Source organism: Anabrus simplex, chromosome 1 (genome assembly GCF_040414725.1).
Source record: "Anabrus simplex isolate iqAnaSimp1 chromosome 1, ASM4041472v1, whole genome shotgun sequence".
NCBI classification, from domain to species: Eukaryota; Metazoa; Arthropoda; class Insecta; order Orthoptera; family Tettigoniidae; genus Anabrus; species Anabrus simplex.
Window position 1 is genome coordinate 1,162,673,050 of NC_090265.1, and position 23,683 is coordinate 1,162,696,732.

The following is a 23,683-nucleotide window of genomic DNA, read 5'->3' on the forward strand; positions in this document are numbered from 1 at the left end:
CAGGAGTTACTTCACATGAAGACCTCGTACGTGACACACATGGAAGATTCTTATAGAAAGTACATAGGTGGAATGTAAGGCAATAAATCCTTATCCTTCTTTTGTTGCCTCTGTTACAACACGTCTACTTGGATAGAGTGCACTTTGCTCAACAAGAAACAAATTTTCTAGTGGACGGCCAGGGGACTTCTTTTACAAATTTACAGGATCAAAGCCAACGTCAGAATTCAGAGTTGTTTTAAACGGAAATATAAATCGATTCTCTCTTTGAAATAGCAGCCATCGAATATTAAACCAGCTGAATTCATTGCCATCCGTAGTTTGTTCCTGTTTACCGCTGAATCTTCAGGTGACTTAGTAGGTAAAATCTCTTCTCCTTTCATCTCAATTATTCGAATGCATGCATGGATTTTTAAATTTTTCACCAAACATGATGCCAAATCTTCAGAGCCTCTCCCTATCTCCAGCTCATTCCACATACACATGAATGATTTTCCAAAATTAAATACATGAATACCAAAATTGTATGCATAAAGGTTCCATTTATGGTATGCAGTGGAAGTAGCTAACTTTGGGAACGGTAATGGGAACGGTAAAGCCTTGTACAAGTCAAAAGTCAGTTTTTTTTTTTTTTTTGCAAGAAGCTAGTTCTTGATCTTCCCTAAGAGAATGTCTTGCTTGATCTGCTTTAGCCAAATGGATATTTTCTCTAACTGTAGAACCTTTTTCTTTACTTCATCTTGTTCGCAATTTATTTTTAATTCTAATTCATCACAATTACGGCAGGTAACCTTAGCTGGTGGTATGAAGTGCAAATTGAATTTGGTACTAAATACATCATAGTAAAACCTTTCCTTGATTGGCATTGTGTTTTGTTTTTTTTTTGTTTTAAATTTCTCAACATAAAGCAGATACGTTTTACGAATTGTTAAGTCAGGATTAAGATATTTCCTATTAGGATTATCTTTCTTGTGTAATGGCTTTGATATAATGGAAAGAAATTGATGTCTTCAAAAACTTCTTTGTCGTCAATTTTGTTGGCAGGGATCTTTTTTACCTCGATTGTCAGTAAGAGCAAAATCTTCTTCTTTGAAAAAACATCTGTAGAGTCTACACCAACTGATTTGAAGCATCTGTAAAAAAAGACTTAAAAACCTGAATTGTTTGCCATTCAACCTGTAGAACGTACTTGTATGTAATTTTTTAGCATAACCAGAGTACGAGTTCTTGCAACAGTGCATGCCTGTACTAATTCTATTAAAAATGTATTTTGCTATGAATATTCACGTAACATCCAAAAAGAATTTAAAATATTCTGGCGAGCTTCCACATTAATTTTAACACTACAATAATTTCTGCATTTACAGCCAAAAACTGAAAGAGATTTTTAAGAACACTTACGCCGGCACGATTGGTATAACCCTCTCCTCTGTTTCTACACTGCTTTCTTTTTTTCCTATGCGGATGGATCCCGTGTACTTTTTCTTCCTCTCGCAGTACTTCTAGCACGAATGTCATTATTTAGATCATTTTTAGGCATTCTGACTGCTATTTGAACTTGTTGGATAGTAGTTGTAAATAATTCCTCCCCTAAAACATGTAAAAGAAAAGACTTTTTACATTGTAATATTTTATAACGATATAAATGTAATATTATAAAGTATATAAGATATAGTTTCAGTACCTTCAGTATGTATGTTCTTATTTTGTTCATTAGTAGGCCTGCTGACTCCCACTTGACAATCTTGCTTAGCGGGCATAGGACTAGCTGTAGAAAATTCCTGTCCTGAAATGGGGGAAAACTTAAATTGTAATACTATGTACGTACATACAGTATTTGAACACTAGGTACCTTATAATTCAAAATTAACAGTAAATGTGTTGCGTGAGAAATTAAAATTTACTATAGGTTACAATTAACACTTGACCTAAAAACTAAATTAACAATAAATCTTACCTGGAGTTCTTATACAAATCAGAAGTCACACTTTCACTCGATGCTTCATAATCTTGATCATATAAATAACTCTTAATACTCGTAATATCCATAATTAGTTACTTTAAAATGAAAGCAAATAGTTATTAACACAGGTTGTTTATTAGTAGCCGGGTACATATGGACTTGGCCTCCTTGTGCTTTGAAAACATATGGCAATTACTTCCTGATCTCTAGCAAGTGCTTCCACAAATGGCAAAATAATGAAGTTTGGACTTGGTCTGCTGTAGCACTGAAAAGTATTCATTTTAACATTAGTTATGAATGATGCATCAAAGAAAATGTAAAAAATAGGCTTGGTCTGCTTGTGCTCGGAGCCATCCATTATATTAAGCAGAATGTCTGCCCATCCGTCCGTCTGTTCCTTATACAAATCCATACCGTTCCACCAATCTGAACCAAATTTTGTATACTTACCTTTTAGGACCCTTCAGGTAATCCCATCTACAAGAAATTTTAACAACCCTCTCCATTCCATAGATTTATGACCCTTGGCACATTAATATAGGCTAATATAGGCGAAATATTGAATTTGTCGTACAAGGACGAGACCAAGCTCATTATAAACCTCACGATGCGAAGAACAAAACTCAGTAAAGGGCCTACGGGCCCCGAAGAACATGTTTTAAGTGCCTAAACCAACCGTTATGGAGATATTGTCATCACACTACCCCGCTATTGGAATCGGATGAGGAAATGACCAGCCGTAACCACGGCAACGTCAGCTCAAGGATTCTACAGTAGAATACAAGCCTGGTGTTCGAAGTATACTGGATCCACATTTTCAAACTCATAAATTGGTACACACGTGACTTACTGTCTGGATAAAAGCACTGTGGGGGTAAGACACCCCTAGCGGGGTGGGAAGGGATGGCTTATAAAAATAAGCAGAATGTCTGTCTGTCCATCCGTCTGTTCAGTATACAAATTCATACTGTTCCACCCATCTGAACCAAATTTTAGTTTTTAGAAGCCTGCGGTTAACCCTGTCTACAAGAAATGTTAATTCTTGGCACCCATAGTGGAGAGGAGGACGTTTAAAATTTAAAGTGTTACTTTCGATATTTACAAGAGATCTGTTCAAATACATAAATAATAAACTCATAAATTGTTACACATGTGACTTGCTGTCTAGAAAAGCACTATGGGGGTAAGACACCCCTAGCACATAATAGAAAACGGTCGATATTAGTGTCGAATCAATCGTTTTCGGGGTCGCTGAGATGAACTGTGACACACTCTATACCGTTTCAATTCAAGTTCAGCCTCCATCGGTATGGAGGTTCAGAAGGGCTGAAAAAGAAAACGGCCAAAATGACCGAGAAAAGTGTTGATTCCATAGTTTCGTGCTCCCTAGGTTCATTGGTGACAGTCCCAGTGGCATTTGGAATCAAGTAATCATATCTATAGAGCGATGCGTAAATACATACAAAGTTATAAATGGAAACCCACAGCCTTTTTCCAGTCATTCGACCGGGTCAGCAATGAAATTAATGAAGGCTCAATCTAGCGGCGAAGATAGGAATTGTGCCGGCTGCCAAAGTCTGTCGCACTCCTCTGGGCAGTGATTTTTTTTCTATTGGCTTTACGTCGCACCGACACAGATATGTCTTATGGCGACGATGGGACAGGAAAGGGCTAGGACTGGGAAGGAAGCGGCCGTGGCCTTAATTTGCCTGGTGTGAAAATGGGAAACCACGGAAAACCATCTTCAGTGCTGCCGACAGTGGGCAGTGATTAATGACTGACAAATGAAGTTAAATGATATTAGAGAGTGCTGCTACAATGAAAGATGACAGGAAAAATCGAAGTACCCGGAGAAAAATCTGTCCTGCCTCCACGTTGTCTAGCACAAGTCTCACTTGCAGTGACCAAATATGAAGTATGGAACCCAGCGATGGGAGTGGTGGTGGTGGTTATTGAATTAAGAGGAAGTACAACTAGGCAACCATCCTCTTTATAACACTAATCAGAGAGAAAAAAATGAAGATATCTGACACTTCGAAAAATGATGATATAGGCCAAGGAAATACAAGGGCCACAGAGGTCGTGAAAATGAAAACCTTCAGAATAAAACGTCGTGAATCATTACATTCGACCCTCCTTTTTCCTTGAAAGAAGCGAAATAAATAGATACATTTCATAAATAAATAAACAGAAGTAACCTTATCGCAATGTACGGCCTACAAATTCTGTGTAAAACTTCTTCTAGGATGGCTGAGTTGGGAATCCAGCGCAGTCTATTTAAAAAATTCTTGGCGGGAGTCAAACTCACGACATTTCGGACCGTGGTGTGAATATGTATCCTGAGACTATAGAAGGCGACTGTTTCTACTCCACGGTGTTCTAAAACACAGGCCTGGTGACCGAAGTAGGCACGTGCGTGTGGGTGAGCAAGGCCAAGGAGAAATTCTGTTTAAATATTTTAATTCAAACCTAGCGTTAATTGTCCGAGAATGTTGTGGTTCCTGGCTCCATATTTCCATACCCTTATCAGCATAATACATCTGAATAGCACCAAAGTTTTGCTTTCGGTATTTAAAAGAGATCCTGTATAACTTTAAAAATTTCAGATCATAACTATAATTTATCTCCAGAGATAATTATGGTTACTTGATACACATTTCCATAGTCTTAACAGCATGATTGTGAATAGTACCAAAGCTGTTTACAAGGCCGAGAAATAGAAAGGATATCCTCAACAAAATCTTGGTATTATTTCTAATGGCATTTCCATGGCGTCAGATCAACTTTACTATACGGACTATTATTTAACAGTTGCATTTTCTTGTATAAACAAACTATTGCATTTAAGTCGGTTCTGGTATTTATAATATTTTAACTTCCATTACACAGGTGTCGTAGAAGAGCCGTGGTGCGAAGTCTCTAGTCACAACTATATCCTGCACAAATCGCGGGACATTTACAATGGCTGTGTTCCTGTTTTCATTCCATCAGTCTGCTACGCCCCTGAATGGCGTTGTCGTAAGTATTGTCTACAGTATAAAGCTAAATGTACTTTTACGGTAATTATAGGCACCCCACTTCAGTATCATAACAGGCAGTACCTTGAAAATGTATTATTAATATTATTATTATTATTATTATTATTATTATTATTATTATTATTATTATTATTATTATTATTATTCATGAACATGAAGTAAAAGAAAGACTAAAATTAAGATAACTCAACTTATATTTATTACCATTGTTTTAGTAGTTTAATAAAAACACTCATCTTGTAAACCAATATTAAGATATCTCTTCTAAAACTCAGAGGAAAGAAACGTCTCACTAATCCCCAAAATTAATATTTTACACTAAACTAACCACTGTTCTGTTAAAATGAAGCCAGCAGTTTAGTTAATGGCGATGATTTGAATGATAAGAGTCTCAAAAGCTTGCAATAATTTGGAAATAAATGTGATAAGTATGATATGAAAATCAGCAACTACAAAACTGGCGTGGTGTTGGATAAAGAGTAACATAAGAAGAACGAATTTCAGGAAAGTGTGGGGAGACGAGGCAAAACTGGAGCGGATGAGCCATTTCGGGTATTTAAAAAAAGCAGCGTCATCCTTGTAAGGGTGGGAGGTAAAGGCTTCCACTGACCACTACCCTTGGTGGAGTAACGCGGTTATCTGTACGTCCGGCCGCCTCTGTACCCAGAAATTAACCTGCTACTCATGTTTAGCATATGCTGAGTGAACCATAGGGCGATATGAACCTCCGGGAGTGGAAATCTCGTTTCTTAAATATTTTGACTTCCTGACGGAGAATCTTTTTTGCTAGTTGTTTTACGTCGCACCGACACGGATAGGTCTTATGGCGACGATGGGACAGGGAAGAGCTAGGAGTTGGAAGGAAGCGGCCGTGGCCTTAATTAAGGTACAGCCCCAGCATTTGCCTGGTGTGAAAATGGGAAACCACGGAAAACCATCTTCAGGGCTGCCGACAGTGGGGTTCGAACCTACTATCTACCGAATACTGTGACGGAGAATCGAACCCAGGTCTTTTCGGGTGAGCCGAGCACCCCTTTACTGCCTCAGCGACGCAGTTCTTCATTCCTGGTATTAAGAAGAGAGAAATCGAATAATAATTTCATAGACGAAATTGTCGTCACATTGCACGTGTTCATGCACACTTTCCTGTAAAGGAGTGAAAGATGGGTAGACACAATTCATAAGCTCCAGATCTGTCTGTAAAAAAATCACCAGGCCAGCGGCTGGTTAGGTCCTCAAATACCACCACTAAAGGTTATGGAGTTACTCAGAAACCGCAAAAGCCGATGGTGGCGCTAGTAGTAGGTAGTGAGATAGTTTGCCATTGCCTGCCTCACAAACAAGATCACTGACATGAAAGTAGCGATAACGATTCCTTTTAAAAACAGGAGAGAACGATGGGAGAATGGTCTTCATAATAAAGAGATAAACTATGACATAAACGAATCGTTCGACGAAGATGTGCATATATTCCAGCTAAGAACTAAGTCTTAGAAGTCATGATAAGCAGAGAGAGATAGAAGACGAAGTTTAAACTGGATTTTAATTATTTCGCTGTATGACTTGCAGAAGCAAGCGTGAGTACAGTGCTAGGTGCAAACATATAGTAAGGTGGCGCTGGGTTCATTCAAGAAAAGCTTACAGACTGAACGCTGAAATACTTAACAAACTATAATGAAAATGACATTCATATATTATTATCATCATTGATTTCTTATTTCCAGTTAAAGAGCCTATTTAAACTTACTAGCACACTGTTTCTTCTTTTCTTCCCAGTATTTCTTCATTCGTTCACTGAGTTTTTCTTTGAGTTCTTCTGTCCATCTAGTGATTTACTTTTAGGTTTCTCTACAAATTTAGATTACGTTTTATTTAGGCTTCTAAACTTTGTTGTATCTTGAATGAATTTTCCGACAATACCCAATTCTTGCAGGTCTTTATTTCTACCAAGAAAGTGTTGTGGTTTCTCAGGGTCAGCCCATTGTTATCGAGTCTGTATAGGTGTCCGCTGTATCTGTGATTGTTTCGTCATTTCAAAAATTTCCGAAGTGCCTATGGCTTGACGACTGTGTTGTTGTAATCTTGCATTTTATATAGATTTCTGTTGTATCTGTTCCAGGGGCTTTTGTAAGTACGTGTACTTTGTAATTTTGCAATTCTTTCTTTGCTTCCTGATTTAGCCCTGCTGGTTGAATAATTTCGCCTAGAATATTAACATTACCTACTTGAAAGATTTTTCAGAATTTGATTATTATCGGCTGGTTGTCATACTGCGTCTTTTCGAAAGAAATTTGTAGTCCGGTTTTTGCCACCATTTCATGTTTTTTCTATGGACCGGATTGCTTCTTGTCTGTTATTGGAAAAGATTGCAAGGTAATCTGCAAAAGCTAAGCAATCAAGGTGAATTTTGTTTTCAGAAGTCGGCCTTTAGTTTCCTTTTTCCATTCACGAATCGCTACCACTTTTACCAAACCTAACCTCATAGCACCACAACCCTGAAGGGCCTTGGCCTACCAAGCGACCGCTGCTCAGCCCGAACGACGAATGCTCTCGGCCGTTATTCTTGGATTTCTAGACCGAAACCCCTGTCTCACCGTCAATTAGCTCCTCAATGCTAATATCGTAGGCTGAGTGAACCTCGAACCTGGCTGGGAATCTAACCCGAGGCCTCAGGGTAAGAGGCAGGCACGCTATCCCTACACGGTTACGTCTCAAAAGTCATGAGTTTCAAAACTCACGGGCTAAAATTAGTTACAAACAGTATCAAAACTCACAACTACAAACTGGTAGTTAACATAAACGTTCTAATGAGTCTCAAAATTCACGACTCCGGACAGCAGGTGCTTGCGATGACCGCAGGGGGGATTATGAGGTGCCCGGTGACTTACGCTTAACCTTAGGACAGGCAGGGGTTACTGTGGATGTTATTCTGTCAGTTGGTAGTACTGCGACTTAGTTCCATTATGCGGCCAGAAGGCGGCATTTAGTTGAATAAAGAATTTCATTTAGAGATATTTAAGATCAAGACAGTTAATTCACTCATCTAGTTTCAATACTACCGGGCGAGTTGGCCGTGCGTGTAGAGGCGCGCGGCTGTGAGCTTGCATCCGGGAGATCGTGGGTTCGAGCCCCACTGTCGGCAGCCCTGAAGATGGTTTTCCGTGGTTTCCCATTTTCACACCAGGCAAATGCTGGGGCTGTACCTTAATTAAGGCCACGGCCGCTTCCTTCCAACTCCTAGGCCTTTCCCATCCCATCGTCGCCATAAGACCTATTTGTGTCGGTGCGACGTAAAGCAAATAGCAAAAAAAAAAGTTTCAATACTTGGAGATTCATTTGGGAAAAAATCGTATTTCTATTTTTCGTAAGAGTTTATCTATTCGCTTATTTCAATAGGTCATCCACCCGACACACTTAAACTGAAAAATATTATTCATGACGCATCCGATTACTTTGTGCGATATAACTGAATAATATTTGAAACTCATTCGATTATTTAAATGGATTATTCATTCGATTATTTAAATAACCGGATAGAAGTTATTCGATTATTAAAAGTATTCCATTACCCCATCACTAATAGGGTATACATTTATCCATTCAATGAGGAACTGGTCCTGCTCGTGAGTTTTAAGACTGGCCCAGGTAGAGAAAACTGTTCTTACTAATCCTCTTCCTGGAATTCGTGAGTTTTGAGACTCGTGAGTTTTGAGACGACACGCCCTACACCACGGGGCCGCACTTTTACCAAAACTAGTTTTAATACTATTGGGCAAAATCCGTCTCCTTGTCGGACACCGGTCCTAATTTCGATCGGTTCGAATATTTCCCCTAGAAATTTAACTTTTGATATTTTGTTGGTAAGAGTTTTTTTTTTTTTTTTGGATCAATTTCGTTGTTTCTTCTGTTGACTTTGAATTCCTCTATTGGTTTTGCGAATTTGTATGATGGTTTTTAGGTTTAGGATTTGTTCTGTGCATGATCGGAATCCTGCCTATCCTGCCTAATCTATTAAATAGGCCTTTAGAGAAGATTTTATAGTTGATCGATATGAGAGAAATTCCTATTCCTCTATAGTTATCTATCCACTTTCTTGTAAAGTGGCTATATTAATACACATTCCTCGGATATTTCCTCAGTATACCAGATGTCCTGTAAGATTTCTTGAATACTTCGGGCCTGTTTGTCACCAAGTATTTTCAACATTTCGGCAATTATTCATCTTCTCCTGATGTCTTGTTGCCGTTTAGTTCTGGGATAATTTTTGTTTTACTTCTTCTAATGTGGGGGTTCTGAATTTGAATTTGGTGTGGGCTTTTCAAATATGGTTTGTTCTCTGGGAAATTTTAAAGGCCATTCAAATAATTTTCTCGGAGTTTATGATTCCCTTTATTATTTGTTCCCATTTGTTCTGGACATTTGAAACAAACGCTATGTGCCTGGTAATTTGATCAGGTACTTCTGTCTGAAGGTTCTGCATAAATTCTGTGTGTTATTTTCCTAAAAATCTTGTTCGATTTCTGCCAGTCTGTTTTGATCATATTTTCAATTTGCGGATCTGATTAAATTTTTGGTTTGTTTTTGAATTTTCTTGAATTCATGCCAGTTGTGGTCAGTTTTATGGAAATTCCAGTTATTATAGGGTCTTTATATGGTTTTGTCGCAGGTGTCTTTCCACCGTCTGTGTTTGTGTTTCCTCGATGGAGGGATGTGACGTATGCAGATATTTTGGGAAGCTTTCAGGAGTGTCTCATTGGGTTCTACCCTGCTGCAAGGAGATTGGTAGGGGATATTTGCAAAAAAAAAGTGTCTGAGATGTGTTTAAGGAATTACAGGTCGATTCGTCGGTTTCTGAAGGTTTTGGGTTTGTGCCTGTTGGGTTGAAATTTTACTTTGGTAAGAGATAGGTGCTGATGAAAGTCAGTGATTCCTTTTCTGGCGTTAATATTTATTATTTCATTTTAGTTTTCCTTGGAAATATGACAGGATTATTATTATTATTATTATTATTATTATTATTATTATTATTATTATTATTATTATTATTATTATTATTATTATTAAGAATTTGTAACTTCAGAACACTTCCATGAATCAATATTATCTCTTTTACTGGAGTGAACAATGGTAATACTCACGTCAGTTGATTACTTGTTTGATTTAAATGTACTAACTTCACTGATTAATTAATTGAATATTTGTTAAAAATGTATGTTCCGACCTTTCTATTTTACGAATTGTAAAATGTATTCCTACCACTTAGTCCCTTTTCTTGATACAGGGTCAGGGATAAGGTAAGACGAAATTATAAGGTACCGGTTTGTTTTACGGTCGGATGCCCTTCATGTCGCCAACCTTAGTTGAGGAACTAATGAAGACAAAATGAATGATTGTGAAAGAAATTGGGTAAGGAGGTGGAAGAAATCACCTGTGGCCTATGAATAGGAGCTGTCCCGACATTTGCCTGGAAGTGGAAATGGGAAAGTACAGAAAACAACTCCCAGGACAGCCGACGATGGGCTTCAGGCCCACTCGTCTCCCTTCATGTTACCGATTGAGAATGTCGGTACTAAATACTAACAGTTAGTGAAATGATATATCCCCCGAGCGTAGTGGCGGCGCATGTTAACGCACTACAGTTATGGGGCTAAGCTCTGCATTCGGGAGAAGAGATCGACTGTCCAGAGAACTGTTTTCTGTGCTTTCCCACTTTTACTTCCAGTTCCATTCGTAGGCCACAGCCGATTCCTTCAACCTCCTTTCCCAGCTTCACTCATCACCATTCATTTCATCTCCATTAGCTCCTCAACTGAGGTCAGGAAGGGCATCCGCCCGTAAAAATATGCCATACCATTTCACCTCACCTCATTTCCAACCTCGTAACAGGAAACAGGACTAAGGGGTAGGACATACAGTAGGAATCGGATATTAAATTTAAGAAGCCACATCTTGAGGTAATTTTTTCATTAAGGGGAGAACGCAATGCATTGCACTTCCTTTCCTTGAGCACTGAAATGTATGTCTCTCCGTTTGCTCCCCCCCCACATCAAGACGATGACGCTCCATTCCGTCGGCACTCAGTACGGGCTGTTGTTTCCCACATTTGGTAGAATGTGCCCATCACATGGCACTCTTGGCGTCGTTCTCGTCGTCTGATGACAAAAACCTCTCCCTTTGTTCAATAAGCAGTGAAATTCTGAAGCATTCAGACACTGAAAAACGAAGTATAATAATGTTTTTAAATAATAGTAATAATAACAATAATACCGGGCGAGTTGGCCGTGTGCTTAGGAGCGCGCAGCTGTGAGCTCGCATCCGGGAGATAGTAAATTCGAACCTTACTGTCGGCAGCCCTGGTTTTCCGTGGTTTCCCATGTTCACACCAGGCTGTACCTTAATTAAGGCCACGGCCATTTCCTTCCCATTCCTAGGCCTCTCCTATCCCATCGTCGCCATAAGACCTATCCGTGTCGGTGCGACGTAAAGCAACTGGGAAAATAATAATAATAATAATAATAATAATAATAATAATAATAATAATAATAATAATAATAATAATAATAATAATACCGCGCGAGTTGGGCGTGTGCTTAGGAGCGCGCAGCTGTGAGCTCGCACCCGGGAGATAGTAAATTCGAACCCTACTGTCGGCAGCCCTGGTTTTCCGTGGTTTCCCATTTTCACACCAGGCTAATGTCGGAGCTGTTCCTTAATTAAGGCCATGGCCACTTCCTTCCAACGGAAAACCATCTTCAGGGCTTCGAACCCACTATCTCCCGGATGCAAGCTCACAGCCGCGAGCCTCTATCCGCACGGCTAACTCGCCCGGTGATATAGTGAGGGCACCCCAACGACTGGGCGTTGGGAGGGAGTGGCATGCAAAAATCATCGAAAACGACCAATGTTACTGTCGAATACATACTTTTCGGAGTCACTGAGATGAACTGTGACACTGTGAATGCTGTTTAAGTCCAAGGTCAGCCTTCATCAGCATGCGGGTCGGAAGGGAAATGTCCAAAATGACCGAGATTAAAATTGAATTCACAGCTTTTTAGGCTGATTGGTGACAGGCCCAATGATAGCTGGAGTCGTGTACATCACATCTATAGCGCGACGTGTACATACACTGACTGACAGAGCAAATGCAACACCAAGAAGGAGTGGTCAGAACTTTATGCCAATTGCAGGGTAGACTGACGTCACTGAGGTATGCTCATGATGTGAAATGCGCCGCTGTGCTGCGCACGTAGCGAACGATAAATGGGACACGGCGTTGGCGAATGGCCCACTTCGTACCGTGATTTCTCAGCCGACAGTCATTGTAGAACGTGTTGTCGTGTGCCACAGGACACGTGTATAGCTAAGAATGCCAGGCCGCCGTCAACGGAGGCATTTCCAGCAGACAGACGACTTTACGAGGGGTATGGTGATCGGGCTGAGAAGGGCAGGTTGGTCGCTTCGTCAAATCGCAGCCGATACCCATAGGGATGTGTCCACGGTGCAGCGCCTGTGGCGAAGATGGTTGGCGCAGGGACATGTGGCACGTGCGAGGGGTCCAGGCGCAGCCCGAGTGACGTCAGCACGCGAGGATCGGCGCATCCGCCGCCAAGCGGTGGCAGCCCTGCATGCTACGTCAACCGCCATTCTTCAGCATGTGCAAGACACCCTGGCTGTTCCAATATCGACCAGAACAATTTCCCGTCGATTGGTTGAAGGAGGCCTGCACTCCCGGCGTCCGCTCAGAAGACTACCATTGACTCCACAGCATAGACGTGCACGCCTGGCATGGTGCCGGGCTAGAGCGACTTGGATGAGGGAATGGCGGAACGTCGTGTTCTCCGATGAGTCACGCTTCTGTTCTGTCAGTGATAGTCACCGCAGACGAGTGTGGCGTCAGCGTGGAGAAAGGTCAAATCCGGCAGTAACTGTGGAGCGCCCTACCGCTAGACAACGCGGCATCATGGTTTGGGGCGCTATTGCGTATGATTCCACGTCACCTCTAGTGCGTATTCAAGGCACGTTAAATGCCCACCGCTACGTGCAGCATGTGCTGCGGCCGGTGGCACTCCCGTACCTTCAGGGGCTGCCCAATGCTCTGTTTCAGCAGGATAATGCCCGCCCACACACTGCTCGCATCTCCCAACAGGCTCTACGAGGTGTACAGATGCTTCCGTGGCCAGCGTACTCTCCGGATCTCTCACCAATCGAACACGTGTGGGATCTCATTGGACGCCGTTTGCAAACTCTGCCCCAGCCTCGTACGGACGACCAACTGTGGCAAATGGTTGACAGAGAATGGAGAACCATCCCTCAGGACACCATCCGCACTCTTATTGACTCTGTACCTCGACGTGTTTCTGCGTGCATCGCCGCTCGCGGTGGTTCTACATCCTACTGAGTCGATGCCGTGCGCATTGTGTAACCTGCATATCGGTTTGAAATAAACATCAATTATTCGTCCGTGCCGTCTCTGTTTTTTCCCCAACTTTCATCCCTTTCGAACCACTCCTCCTTGGTGTTGCATTGTCACTGTCAGTCAGTGTACATACAGTATACGGCCCCAAGGTGTAGGGGGCAATGCGTCCGCGGGGAATCGAACCTGGGGCTGCCGGGTCAGGGGTTGTTAATTGTAAATGATGAGTATCTCTGGCCTGGGGACTGGGTGTTTTTGTCGTCCTTAATGTTCCTTTCCTCACATTCAACACTTTACACTTCCCCAATTTCCAGATACACGCAGGTCCATAACATAAGGTGCAAAGTAGGGGCAAAAGATCTTTCTAGGTCGACGCCCCGAATAAATAGCATTTTAAAAATAAAAATAAAATATATACAGTTATTACCTATTACTTGAAAGGATCACCTACCTCCCAGACAATCTGGGCTGTCACAAGAACAAAGTTTCACGTGGAACAAACTAATCCAAAACTACAATTTTAAATTAAGCACAACAGTAACTCTAAAGCAACGAAATACTTCGTAAAAACAGAACGAGTGGCTGCACGGTTCGGGTCATGTAGCTGTCAGCTTGCGTTCGGGAGATAGTGGGTACGAACCACATTCGGAAGCTCTGAACGCGATTTTTCGTGATTTTCTATTTTCATACCGAACAAATGTTGGGACTGCACCTTAATTTTAACGCCACGGTCCCTTCCTTCCCATTCATATCCCTTTCCTATACCATCGTCGCCATAAGCCCTGTCCAGTCGTACACGCAGGCACGCCCCCTCACACGGCGCTTTAATAGCTAGCAGGCAAGGTCTCATGAAGGTACCGTACAACCCTGCTGTTTGGGAGGGATGGCAACCCAGGACATGAAATGTGTCCTGCCGCTACTAGCAGTACATAGTTCCGAAACATTAAGGTAGATGGCGCGTAAAAGACGTGCAAGAGGTGTTGCCTAAGTTCAGGGGTCATGTGGCATGTCACAATATTAAGAAGTATCGTATGGCCACAGCTCCCAAGTACAGGCATTTTTTTTCGACGTCATTTAGGCTGTCTCCGTGCGATTTATTTTATTCAACCAGATGCTCCCAAGTAAATACTATTTTGAATACTCAGACAGCGAATTGATAATCATACAAAAGTTGTTTTATTAAGGTTGTTTACAGTCACTTTAACTCCGAGGTCTTATGGCGACTCTTACAGTTGATTACAGAGTCATAATAATAATAATATTGTTGTAATTATAAGGAGAGAATATAAATAAGTATAATGTATGTAAATTTATTAGATATTGGAGTGCAAGCCAATGTTTGAGAAAGTTGATGACTTGATGACTCTGTGCTGGAGAAGCCAGTGTCACTTCCATTTCTTTGGGTATGTTGTGGTGTGTCCGCCTCTGTGGTGTAGTGGTTAGTGTGATTAGCAGCCACCCCTGGAGGCCCGGGTTCGATTCCCGGCTCTGCCACGAAATTTCAAAAGTGATACGAGAACCGGAACGGGGTCCACTCAGACTCGGGAGGTCAACTGAGTAGAGATGGATTCGAATCCCACCTCAGCCATCCTGGAAGTGTTTTTCCGTAGTTTCCCACTTCTCATCCAGGCAAATCCCGCGATGGTACCTAACTAAACGCCGCGGCCGCTTCCTCCTCTCTTCCTTCCAATCTTCCCATCCCCCACCAAGGCCCCTGTTCAGATTAGCAGGTGAGGTCGCCTGGGCGAAATACTGGTAATCCTCCCCAGTTGTATCTCTAGACCCAATGTCTCACGCGCCAGGACATTGCACTTGAGACGGTAGAGGTGGGATCCTTCGCTGACTCCGAGAGAAATACCAACGCTGGAGGGTAAACAGATTATTAATAATAATAATAATAATAATAATAATAATAATAATAATAATAATCGTACGGCCTCAGCTACCATGTGCAGTCATTTTGATTTGACGCCATTTAGGCAATCTTCACGTCATTTCTGAGGGGGTGGCATAGCAAACGGGATCTCTGTTAGACGATGCATGGCTGAGATACAGTTAATTATTTGGGGTAAACAACAAATGCGTTACCAATGATCAGGGGCATCGCCGGAGGGGGGGGGGGGGTAGTGTGGGTTATAACACCCCCAATGGAAGTTTTGCAAAAGGAAAATAAACAGAAACTGATAATAAACATTAAACTAAGAAAACATGCATAGACTTAATTCTAGAACCAAGAGATCTGTAATTCGCTTATTTCTGTGTCATTAAAATGACCAGACTCGCATGCACCGTCATTGTGTTCTACCATCATTGTGTAACTGTAAACCCACCCCCACCTTCCATCGGCCGATCCTGGCTACGGTACTGCCACAGATCTCTTACATGTCGACATTTTACAACATGAGGTGTCGAATGGATTTCTTTTACGCCTTTCAAAAATGCATCTGCTGGGTTTGAACCCGCGATCTTGTGATCCGCTGGCCGACATTCTACAACTGATCCACAGAGGGACCTAAGGTATGTGAACAATGCACGGAAAAAACACAAAATAATGAAAAGCCCGCCTATCTACTAAGGTTCACTTTAATGGAGTCTGTTCCGAGCAAGTCGGCTGCGGGATTCGGGAGATATTGGGTCGTAATCCCACTGAAATGAAATGGCATATGGCTTTTAGTGCCGGGAGTGTCCGAGGATATGTTCGGTTCGCCAGGTACAGGTCTTTCGATTTGACTCCCGTAGGCGACCTGCGCGCCATGATGAGGATGAAATGGTGATGAAGACGGCACATACACCCAGACCTCGTGTCAGAGAAATTAACCAATGATGGTTAAAATTCCCGACCCTGCCTGGAATCGAACCTGAGACCCCTGTGACCAAAGGCACGCTAACCATTTAGCCATAGAGCCGGACCCTAACCCCACCATCGACAGCTCTAAAGATGATTTTCCGCGGTTCCCCATTTTCACATTTGGTCAGTCCTGCGGTTGTACCTTAATTAAAGCCACAATCGCCGCAGACACAATCTTTTCTCTGCCCTATCTGCGTCGGTACGACTTAAAAAAGAACTTAAACCTGTTTCCTATCATTAAGGAGTGCTCATATTTTGTGTCGAAATGTTTACAATGTTTCTTCAATACATTAATTTTACTTTTATTCTCCTTGCAGCCGAAGATAAAGACAAAGTTGTCCCTTCAGGCGGACAAAACTCGGCGGCAGGTAAGTCTGTCATTTTTGTTTTATTCGTTCTTATCTAGATCCTTATTTTGTCTGTCGTGATGTAGCCCTGAGTGTTTCCTGTATATGTGAGATTTGTTTATAGTTTTTGATATGGAAGTGTCTGTATCGGTGACTGTACCAATGTCTTATGGCCCAGTGCACCACCCTTGATTAAGATACGGCTAACCAGTGTGTAAGAAAACATAAGGGCCGGTTACGAGGAGGCGTGGAACATCATTGTTAATCAATGTTTACTTGAGCACGTTTAGGTGGCAGTGGAATTTAACACTAGCGTAATATTTTGATTACTAGCGAAGAATAGTAAATGAGCTTCTGTGATTTCGTATTCTTGTTTCATTTATTTTTTTTAGTAGAAGGAATATGATTTTCTTCACGTGTTCGATGCTGTTGTGGAGCAATTATGTTTAGAGCTTTAATTACTTCACATCCTAAACCAACAGACAGAGCAGGAAACCTCCGCTTCCATGCACCATACTGTCTTTCTACCGTATTTCTGGTCCTAAATTGATCCTTGTTATACATACGCTCTTCCCTGGTTTGTGGATTCAGCAGAAGTGTTAAGAGAAATGGCTTGCATGGATACCCGCTATCTCCCAATAAAATAACCACCTTGTATTTCACCTCTTTCGAATTGTGCCCTCTTACTGCAGTTCTGAGGTATTGTACTGTAGTGGGCAGCAACCTAGCAACAATATCTCTCATAAGTAAATAACCGTCACTTACTGTCTGACAGATTATGGAAAAATAACCCTGCCTAATCCGAAATATCTCGTCATTTGCTCCACTTGGAGATCTGATGCGAATGTGGGTGCAGTCTATGGTTCCTATTGCGCTAGGAAATCCACCAATATTTTTAGAAGAATTTTCCATCACCTCCCTGTTTTCTGCTTGTGATGTTGGTAAATAAATATAACGTTGATTGAAGGAAGCTATAATATTACTGACGTCGTGTATAAACCGAGCTGTTGTGCATGTTAGCAGTATCACCTACAATTATGTTAAAGGAACCAGTGGCATAACAGCTCAATGCAGTCAGCAGTCTGTTGATAGCAAAAACAGGATTTTTATCTGCATGGGACATATAGGTTATTTTTCATTGTTTCTAGATGAAATGAAACTGTTTGTTTAGATAAGCGAAACCTCTCCTCAAATATCCTATCACTAAGTTCCTCAAAAGGATCACCTCTCTTCACTGTTGTACTTTCGCACTCATTTCTATTCTTGTTCCAGATATTCCAGATATAATAGTTCATCTTCAAAATCTTTCTCCGAATCTGAAGGCCATTTTCCTTTCGCTGCTAATCACTGTTTACGTCTGGTAACCGCTCGAACTGGACTGTTTAATTTTAATAGACATTAATCAGTGTTTAAAATAATGGGCATCGATGCCCTGCAGCTTTATTTAAACAAGGTTTAGGAAGAATTTTAAACGATGGTTACGCTAAACAGGGTTCGTGCACTTGGCCATTAGCAACGCTAGGTTACAGTACAGTATAGTCGCACATTGTGTTGAATTTCGGGTTCACTGCATACGTGATTATGTCGCAGATAAGGAAAACTTATTGTGTGAGTGATACTCGTGTGATGAATGGAAGTCGAAGGCAAGTTTTTCACGTGCGTGGTATGTTGTAGTATTTCTTCTTGTCCTCCTGACCCGTCATTTTCCACAGTACAGCCCACTTTCTGACAGACCGCGGTTAAACTATAAGACGGGGCAGAATTGTGCCCCCCAACAACCCCGTTATATCGGGCTTCCGTTGTATTATTGCTACGCTGTCATGTCACGTTCTCTCTGTAAAAGTACTTTCTTCCTCTACGTTTTCTTCTTCTTTTGTTTCTCTTTCACCGTTGTTAACAATGCCAAAGATGTCTCTATCAGTTACTTCAAAATGATCATCAAGGCCAAACCTCTCACTTGAGATCGTCATCAGTCTCGTCTGCTCATCCAACATCGAGGGATTTGTTTCAGCAAAGGCTACATGCTTTCCACGTTTTCCATGCTAATTTCTTCACTGTCAGAATTTTTCTCTGACTCCTTGTCACTTAAAACTTTTCCACGATTTGCCAAGTTGTGTTGGATAAAACGCAATATCGGATAAGCGAAGATCGATTAAGCAGGACTTTACTCTATTCATTTAGTCACTTGGCGAGGCGCACTTACTAGGGAAGTGCAATGTTAAACGCAGGGTACGTAATCGAAAGACTTGCTTCCATACATATGATTGGTAGTTTTTATTATATAGCGTAATGAACAACGAAGGTTGTAATGCAAATTAATATATATTATTTTCGATTACGTACAATAAAAATCTGCCGTGCAAACAAAGAGCATGTCTTTCACCTCGGGAGGACTGCCTTTATGTGTGATGGCACAAAATCTACAATTGCATTAAAGGTAATATTTTTTCGTTTCATTTCTTAATGCGCTAAAACTAACGCAGAATATTTTCAAAATTAAACTCTCTCTTCGTAAGACTTCATGACTGCTTCGTGATTTGTTTTTTCCTCCATCACGGCGAAACGGCAGAATAGATCTCGATCAAACTTCTTATTTAGAGTATAGTCATCCCATGAAAGGTTCTGATATGCATGTGATTTAAAACCTCTGAATAGACGGGATTTTATATGAAAACCAGAACAATTTTCTTCCATTTTCTCTTACACTGTTGATCTGTAAAATCCGTGAACTATATGTGAAACTTCCCTTCATTATAAACAACTTTTGTTATGTTCATAATTTCGCTTACTCTTCAAATAACGGAGAAAATTACTATTTTCTGCAGGTTTCATGCTCTGCATTAAGTGACCAACAGACCGACAACGAACCTACATGTTACCATGGCAACGTCTCTGCTTGCCAGCAGGGAAATAACATATTGTCATTTTCATCATCATTCCTGTAAACTCGTGGTTGTTCCTTGGGCAGAAAGCAAGAGATTCGTCAATCGGCCATTCTACGAGATATTGGCGGATTACCGTTGGAGGTTACAATCGTCCTTGAATTGCACTAAAGGGCGTTGTTAATATTTGAACAGTACCGCGGAGTGTAGCCCATTATTTCACACCGTAAGAAGATTTCTGGCATTTGCTATAATTTTAATGTAGACTATTTATATTCTACTTCTGCTTTCCGCTTTAATTTCTAGCCTCTTCATTGCCTTTTTAGACTTAAGTAATAACACCATAAGCCATCTTCTTATCTGTTTACCAAAGAATCCCTGCACCTAAATTTCTGCTCTGTTACCGCCTTCTTATATCCGTAACTCATACCATCAGAATTTACTGAGGGGCATTTTATTTCCCAATACATCCACTTGGTATTTACTTATTTGTCCTATACAGCTGCCCTCAGTTACAATCATATTTTCTTTTAATGTCAACTTCCTTAACTGTATTACTTTCTCCTAAATTACTCCATGTGTATAAGAGTGCTAATCCGGAAACCTGGACACTCTTTTCTTTGAGGAAAAATTCCAAGCTGTTAAAACGTATAATTGTTTGGCCCCGGAAAATATCGAAATATGAGTGCAATTTTAATGACGGTGCAGACCTTCGTTTCGGGATAATTGGTGGCTAAGCGGTAAGTCATATCACAATACAGATAGCACAATCGCCGTCCAATTTAGAGATATCTACAACTTTTGTCCTATGACTTTTTGTCGTATCCCTGTCCTTTATACGTTAAATAGAGCTGTATTTCTCGATTTCAAGTTAATGTTGTACTTTTTACACGTATATGTTATAATTTGACATGCTTATTGACATGAGCAGTGGCCATATATTAGTCAAACTGTATTATTCCAGCCGTCTCATGAGTATCTAAAAATAAATATAATCTTACTCACTGCCTTTACAGTAATTTACGGAGAAATCCGTATACATTGTAGAATACCGTAGCGAAGCACGGGTACATTTGCTAGTATTTAAGTAAAACAATAAAGTTCACATCAAAATAGCTTGGGTATTAAATTATCTTCACTAATTCTTCAAAGCAAGGATGAGCGAAATTTAACAGCTTCGGATTTATAAATGAATAGCTGAACTGATGCCTGTGCAGATACTGTTTACTCTGTCTAAGGTTTTTCCTTTGTATAAAAGCCTGAAATAGTGCTAGTTCAGTCTCTGAGGCCGCCTGAAGTGTTAACATCACAAACCTGGTCAAGAGATCTGACCGTGTATGCTTACTGTCTCAATAAAGACAATGTTTTTTCATAATTATTTTATTGATCCCACACAGGCTGTCGTGCTGTATGATAATGCCCTTGGACGGGTGTAAGGTAAAGGCTTTCAATATCCTTAACTTCAGCACTTGGTGGGTTGGAGTGTTAATGTATGCGCCCCTGTATGCTTAGATTGATAGTAAGTTCTTCCCTGTATGTTTGTATTGATATTGTAAATTATTCCTTGTAGGTTTAGATTGATTGTAAATTCCCTCCTTTATGTTCAGATTGAATAAGGTTCCTCCTTGATTGCAAATTCCTTCCTTTACGTTTAGATTGATTGTAGGTACCGCCTTGTTTGTTTAGAGTGATGCTTTTAAGGCTCAGTTTAATACACATAATATATTTTTTCGAAATGTAAAGATTGCTAGCATTTTGCCTCTTTCATTCGGCAAAAGTCCAAGATATTCCTAGCAACAGTGCCTCTTCCACTCGGCAAAAATCATAAATATTCCTTTCTGCAGTTTATAATAATTCACTCAAGGCCTGTATTTTAACACCTTGATTAAATAAAAAGCTTTACTACATTCAGGGTTGTAATTAGGGAAATATTTTGAAGTGTGGCTTCAGAAGTTTTTATGTGATTGTTTCTTATTAATTCGTATCTTGTATTTTTGTTTCAGGCAAGTGTACATTCGGAAGTCTTGAACTGAACATAGGCGACAAGCTGTCTGGAGAGGAATACAAATGTAGCTGTATCACTCCACCTTACGTGACATGTACCAAGTGACAAAGTTAATACTGTAGATTTGATGACATTTGACGTCCGAGTAAACATACAGGTTAATAAACGAGAAACGAACAAATATAAAACAGCCTGATCCATAGATGAAAGTATGACTTCAAGTCATTCAGGTGTCAATTACACTTTAAGCCTTATAATGAAAATGTGTTCGGATACCACAATTTCATTTCGAATTGGGTGTTACATGAGTTACCAAATATAATTTAAACATAATAAAAGAGTGAAAAGCAATACAGTACACTATCAACTTACAAGTTATTGGGGAAGAGGAAAAATCTTATTTTATGATGTATCATCAGGTATTACTAGACTAATATTCCACTTATGGCTATTTTTTATGGATACAGTATTTTTCCATGTCTCTTGGAACAGAACATAGCACAATGTAGCTTCCGCTGAAGTCGCAGTCTAATTTATGGCTGTGGCTTTGGCTGTACGGAAGCTGCTGGACTATGGGTGATGATGAGATGAGTAATTATATTTAGAGCACACCTAGGATATCTGTATGCTGTGAAAGGCAGTAATAGTAGGGTCAGTCATGTTGCAATAGCTCTTTCTGGTTCAGTGAAAAAAAGTAAGTAAACTATTGTCTAGGTCGCCAATCATGGCACCGCCATCGGCCTTTTCTGCTTGGTGCAATTTCAGTGGTGGTATCTCAAGATTCAACCATCCTGGGCTGATAGCTTGACAGACAGTGTTGAATTGTAGGTACAAAAAATTAAAATGTATTTCTTTCTTTCTTTCTTTCTTTCTTTCTTTCTTTCTTTCTTTCTTTCTATCTTTCTTAATCTGTTTACCCTCCAGGGTTGTATTCTTCCTCGGACTCAGAGAGGTATCCCACGTCTACCACCTGAAGGGCAGTGTCCTGGAGTCTGAGACATTGGGTTGGGAATACAATTGGGGAAGAGACTAGTGCCTCGCCCAGGTAGCGTCACCTGCTATGCTGAACAGAGGCCTTGTAGGGGGGATGGGAAGATCGGAAGGGATAGCCAAGGAAATGGGAAGGAAGCGACCGTGGCCTCAAGTTAGGTACCATCCAGGCATTTACCTGGAGGAGAAGTGGAAAACCACGGAAAACGACTTCGAGGATGGCTGAGGTGGGAGTCGAACTCACCTCTACTCATTTAACCTCCCGAGGCTGAGTGGACCCCGTTCCAGCCCTCGTGCCACTTTTCAAATTTCGTAGCAGAGCCGGGAATCGAACCCGGGCCTCCGGGGGTGGCAGCTAATCACGCTAACCATTACACCACAGAGGCGGACAACATTTAAAATATATCGGTTTATTTTTTCATGGAAACTGCCCTTGAGGAGGTAGAGGTGGGATCCCTCGCTGAGTCCGAGGGAAAAGCCAACCCTGGAGGGTAACTGAGTTAAGAAAGAAATAACGTTACTGGTTAATATCCTTGGCTGGGAACTGGGTGTTTATGTTGTCCTGGAATAGCCACACTACATTATTATTTAAACATGAAATGCAAACACACGTTTACTTCTCTATTCAATTTATCATCACGTAAACGAAATGGCGTATGGCTTTTTGTGCCGGGAGTGTCCGAGGACAAGTTCGGCTGGCCAGATGCAGGTCTTTTGATTTGACGCTGTGCCAGCGAAATTAACCAATTAAGGTTAAAATTCCCGACCCTTCCGGGAATCGAACCCGGGACCCATGTGGCCAAAGGCCAGCACGCCAACCATTTAGCCATGGAGCTGGACTTATTATCACGTGCATAACCGCGAAGGCTCACTTGCTTAGCTACGATTGGTTTTGAAACAAATCAGTTGAATTTGAAGACATATATCCTATATAACACTTTGATGTATTCTTCGAATGAGATACAGATGTATTCTAAAAGACGTAACGTGGTTTCCTAGAGAAGTAACAATGAAAACAAGTTTTATGCATTCATTTCTCAGACTTCATTAGATTCTTCGAGGTAATGGAGTTATCTCGTTTGAATGTTTTCTGCCATCGTCGTCAACTGATTTCTTGAACACTCCCTGGCATAAAAAACTGAGATACACTTGTAGAGAAAAAATAAGCGTCAAACTACCGAACAGGTTATCTCAGTG

The 23,683-nt window shown here is 40.9% G+C and overlaps 1 protein-coding gene across 1 annotated transcript in view; it reads left to right on the forward strand.

Moving 5' to 3' along the window:
• The window catches only part of LOC136877104 (uncharacterized), a 168,067-nt gene that overhangs the window by 137,247 nt on the left and 7,137 nt on the right, over positions 1-23,683 (forward strand). The window contains exons 6-8 of the mRNA XM_068225426.1: positions 4,853-4,981; positions 16,580-16,630; positions 21,495-21,604. Coding sequence (XP_068081527.1) covers positions 4,853-4,981; positions 16,580-16,630; positions 21,495-21,601 — 287 coding nt within the window. The 3' untranslated portion in view covers positions 21,602-21,604. The remainder of the gene's footprint in view (positions 1-4,852; positions 4,982-16,579; positions 16,631-21,494; positions 21,605-23,683) is intronic.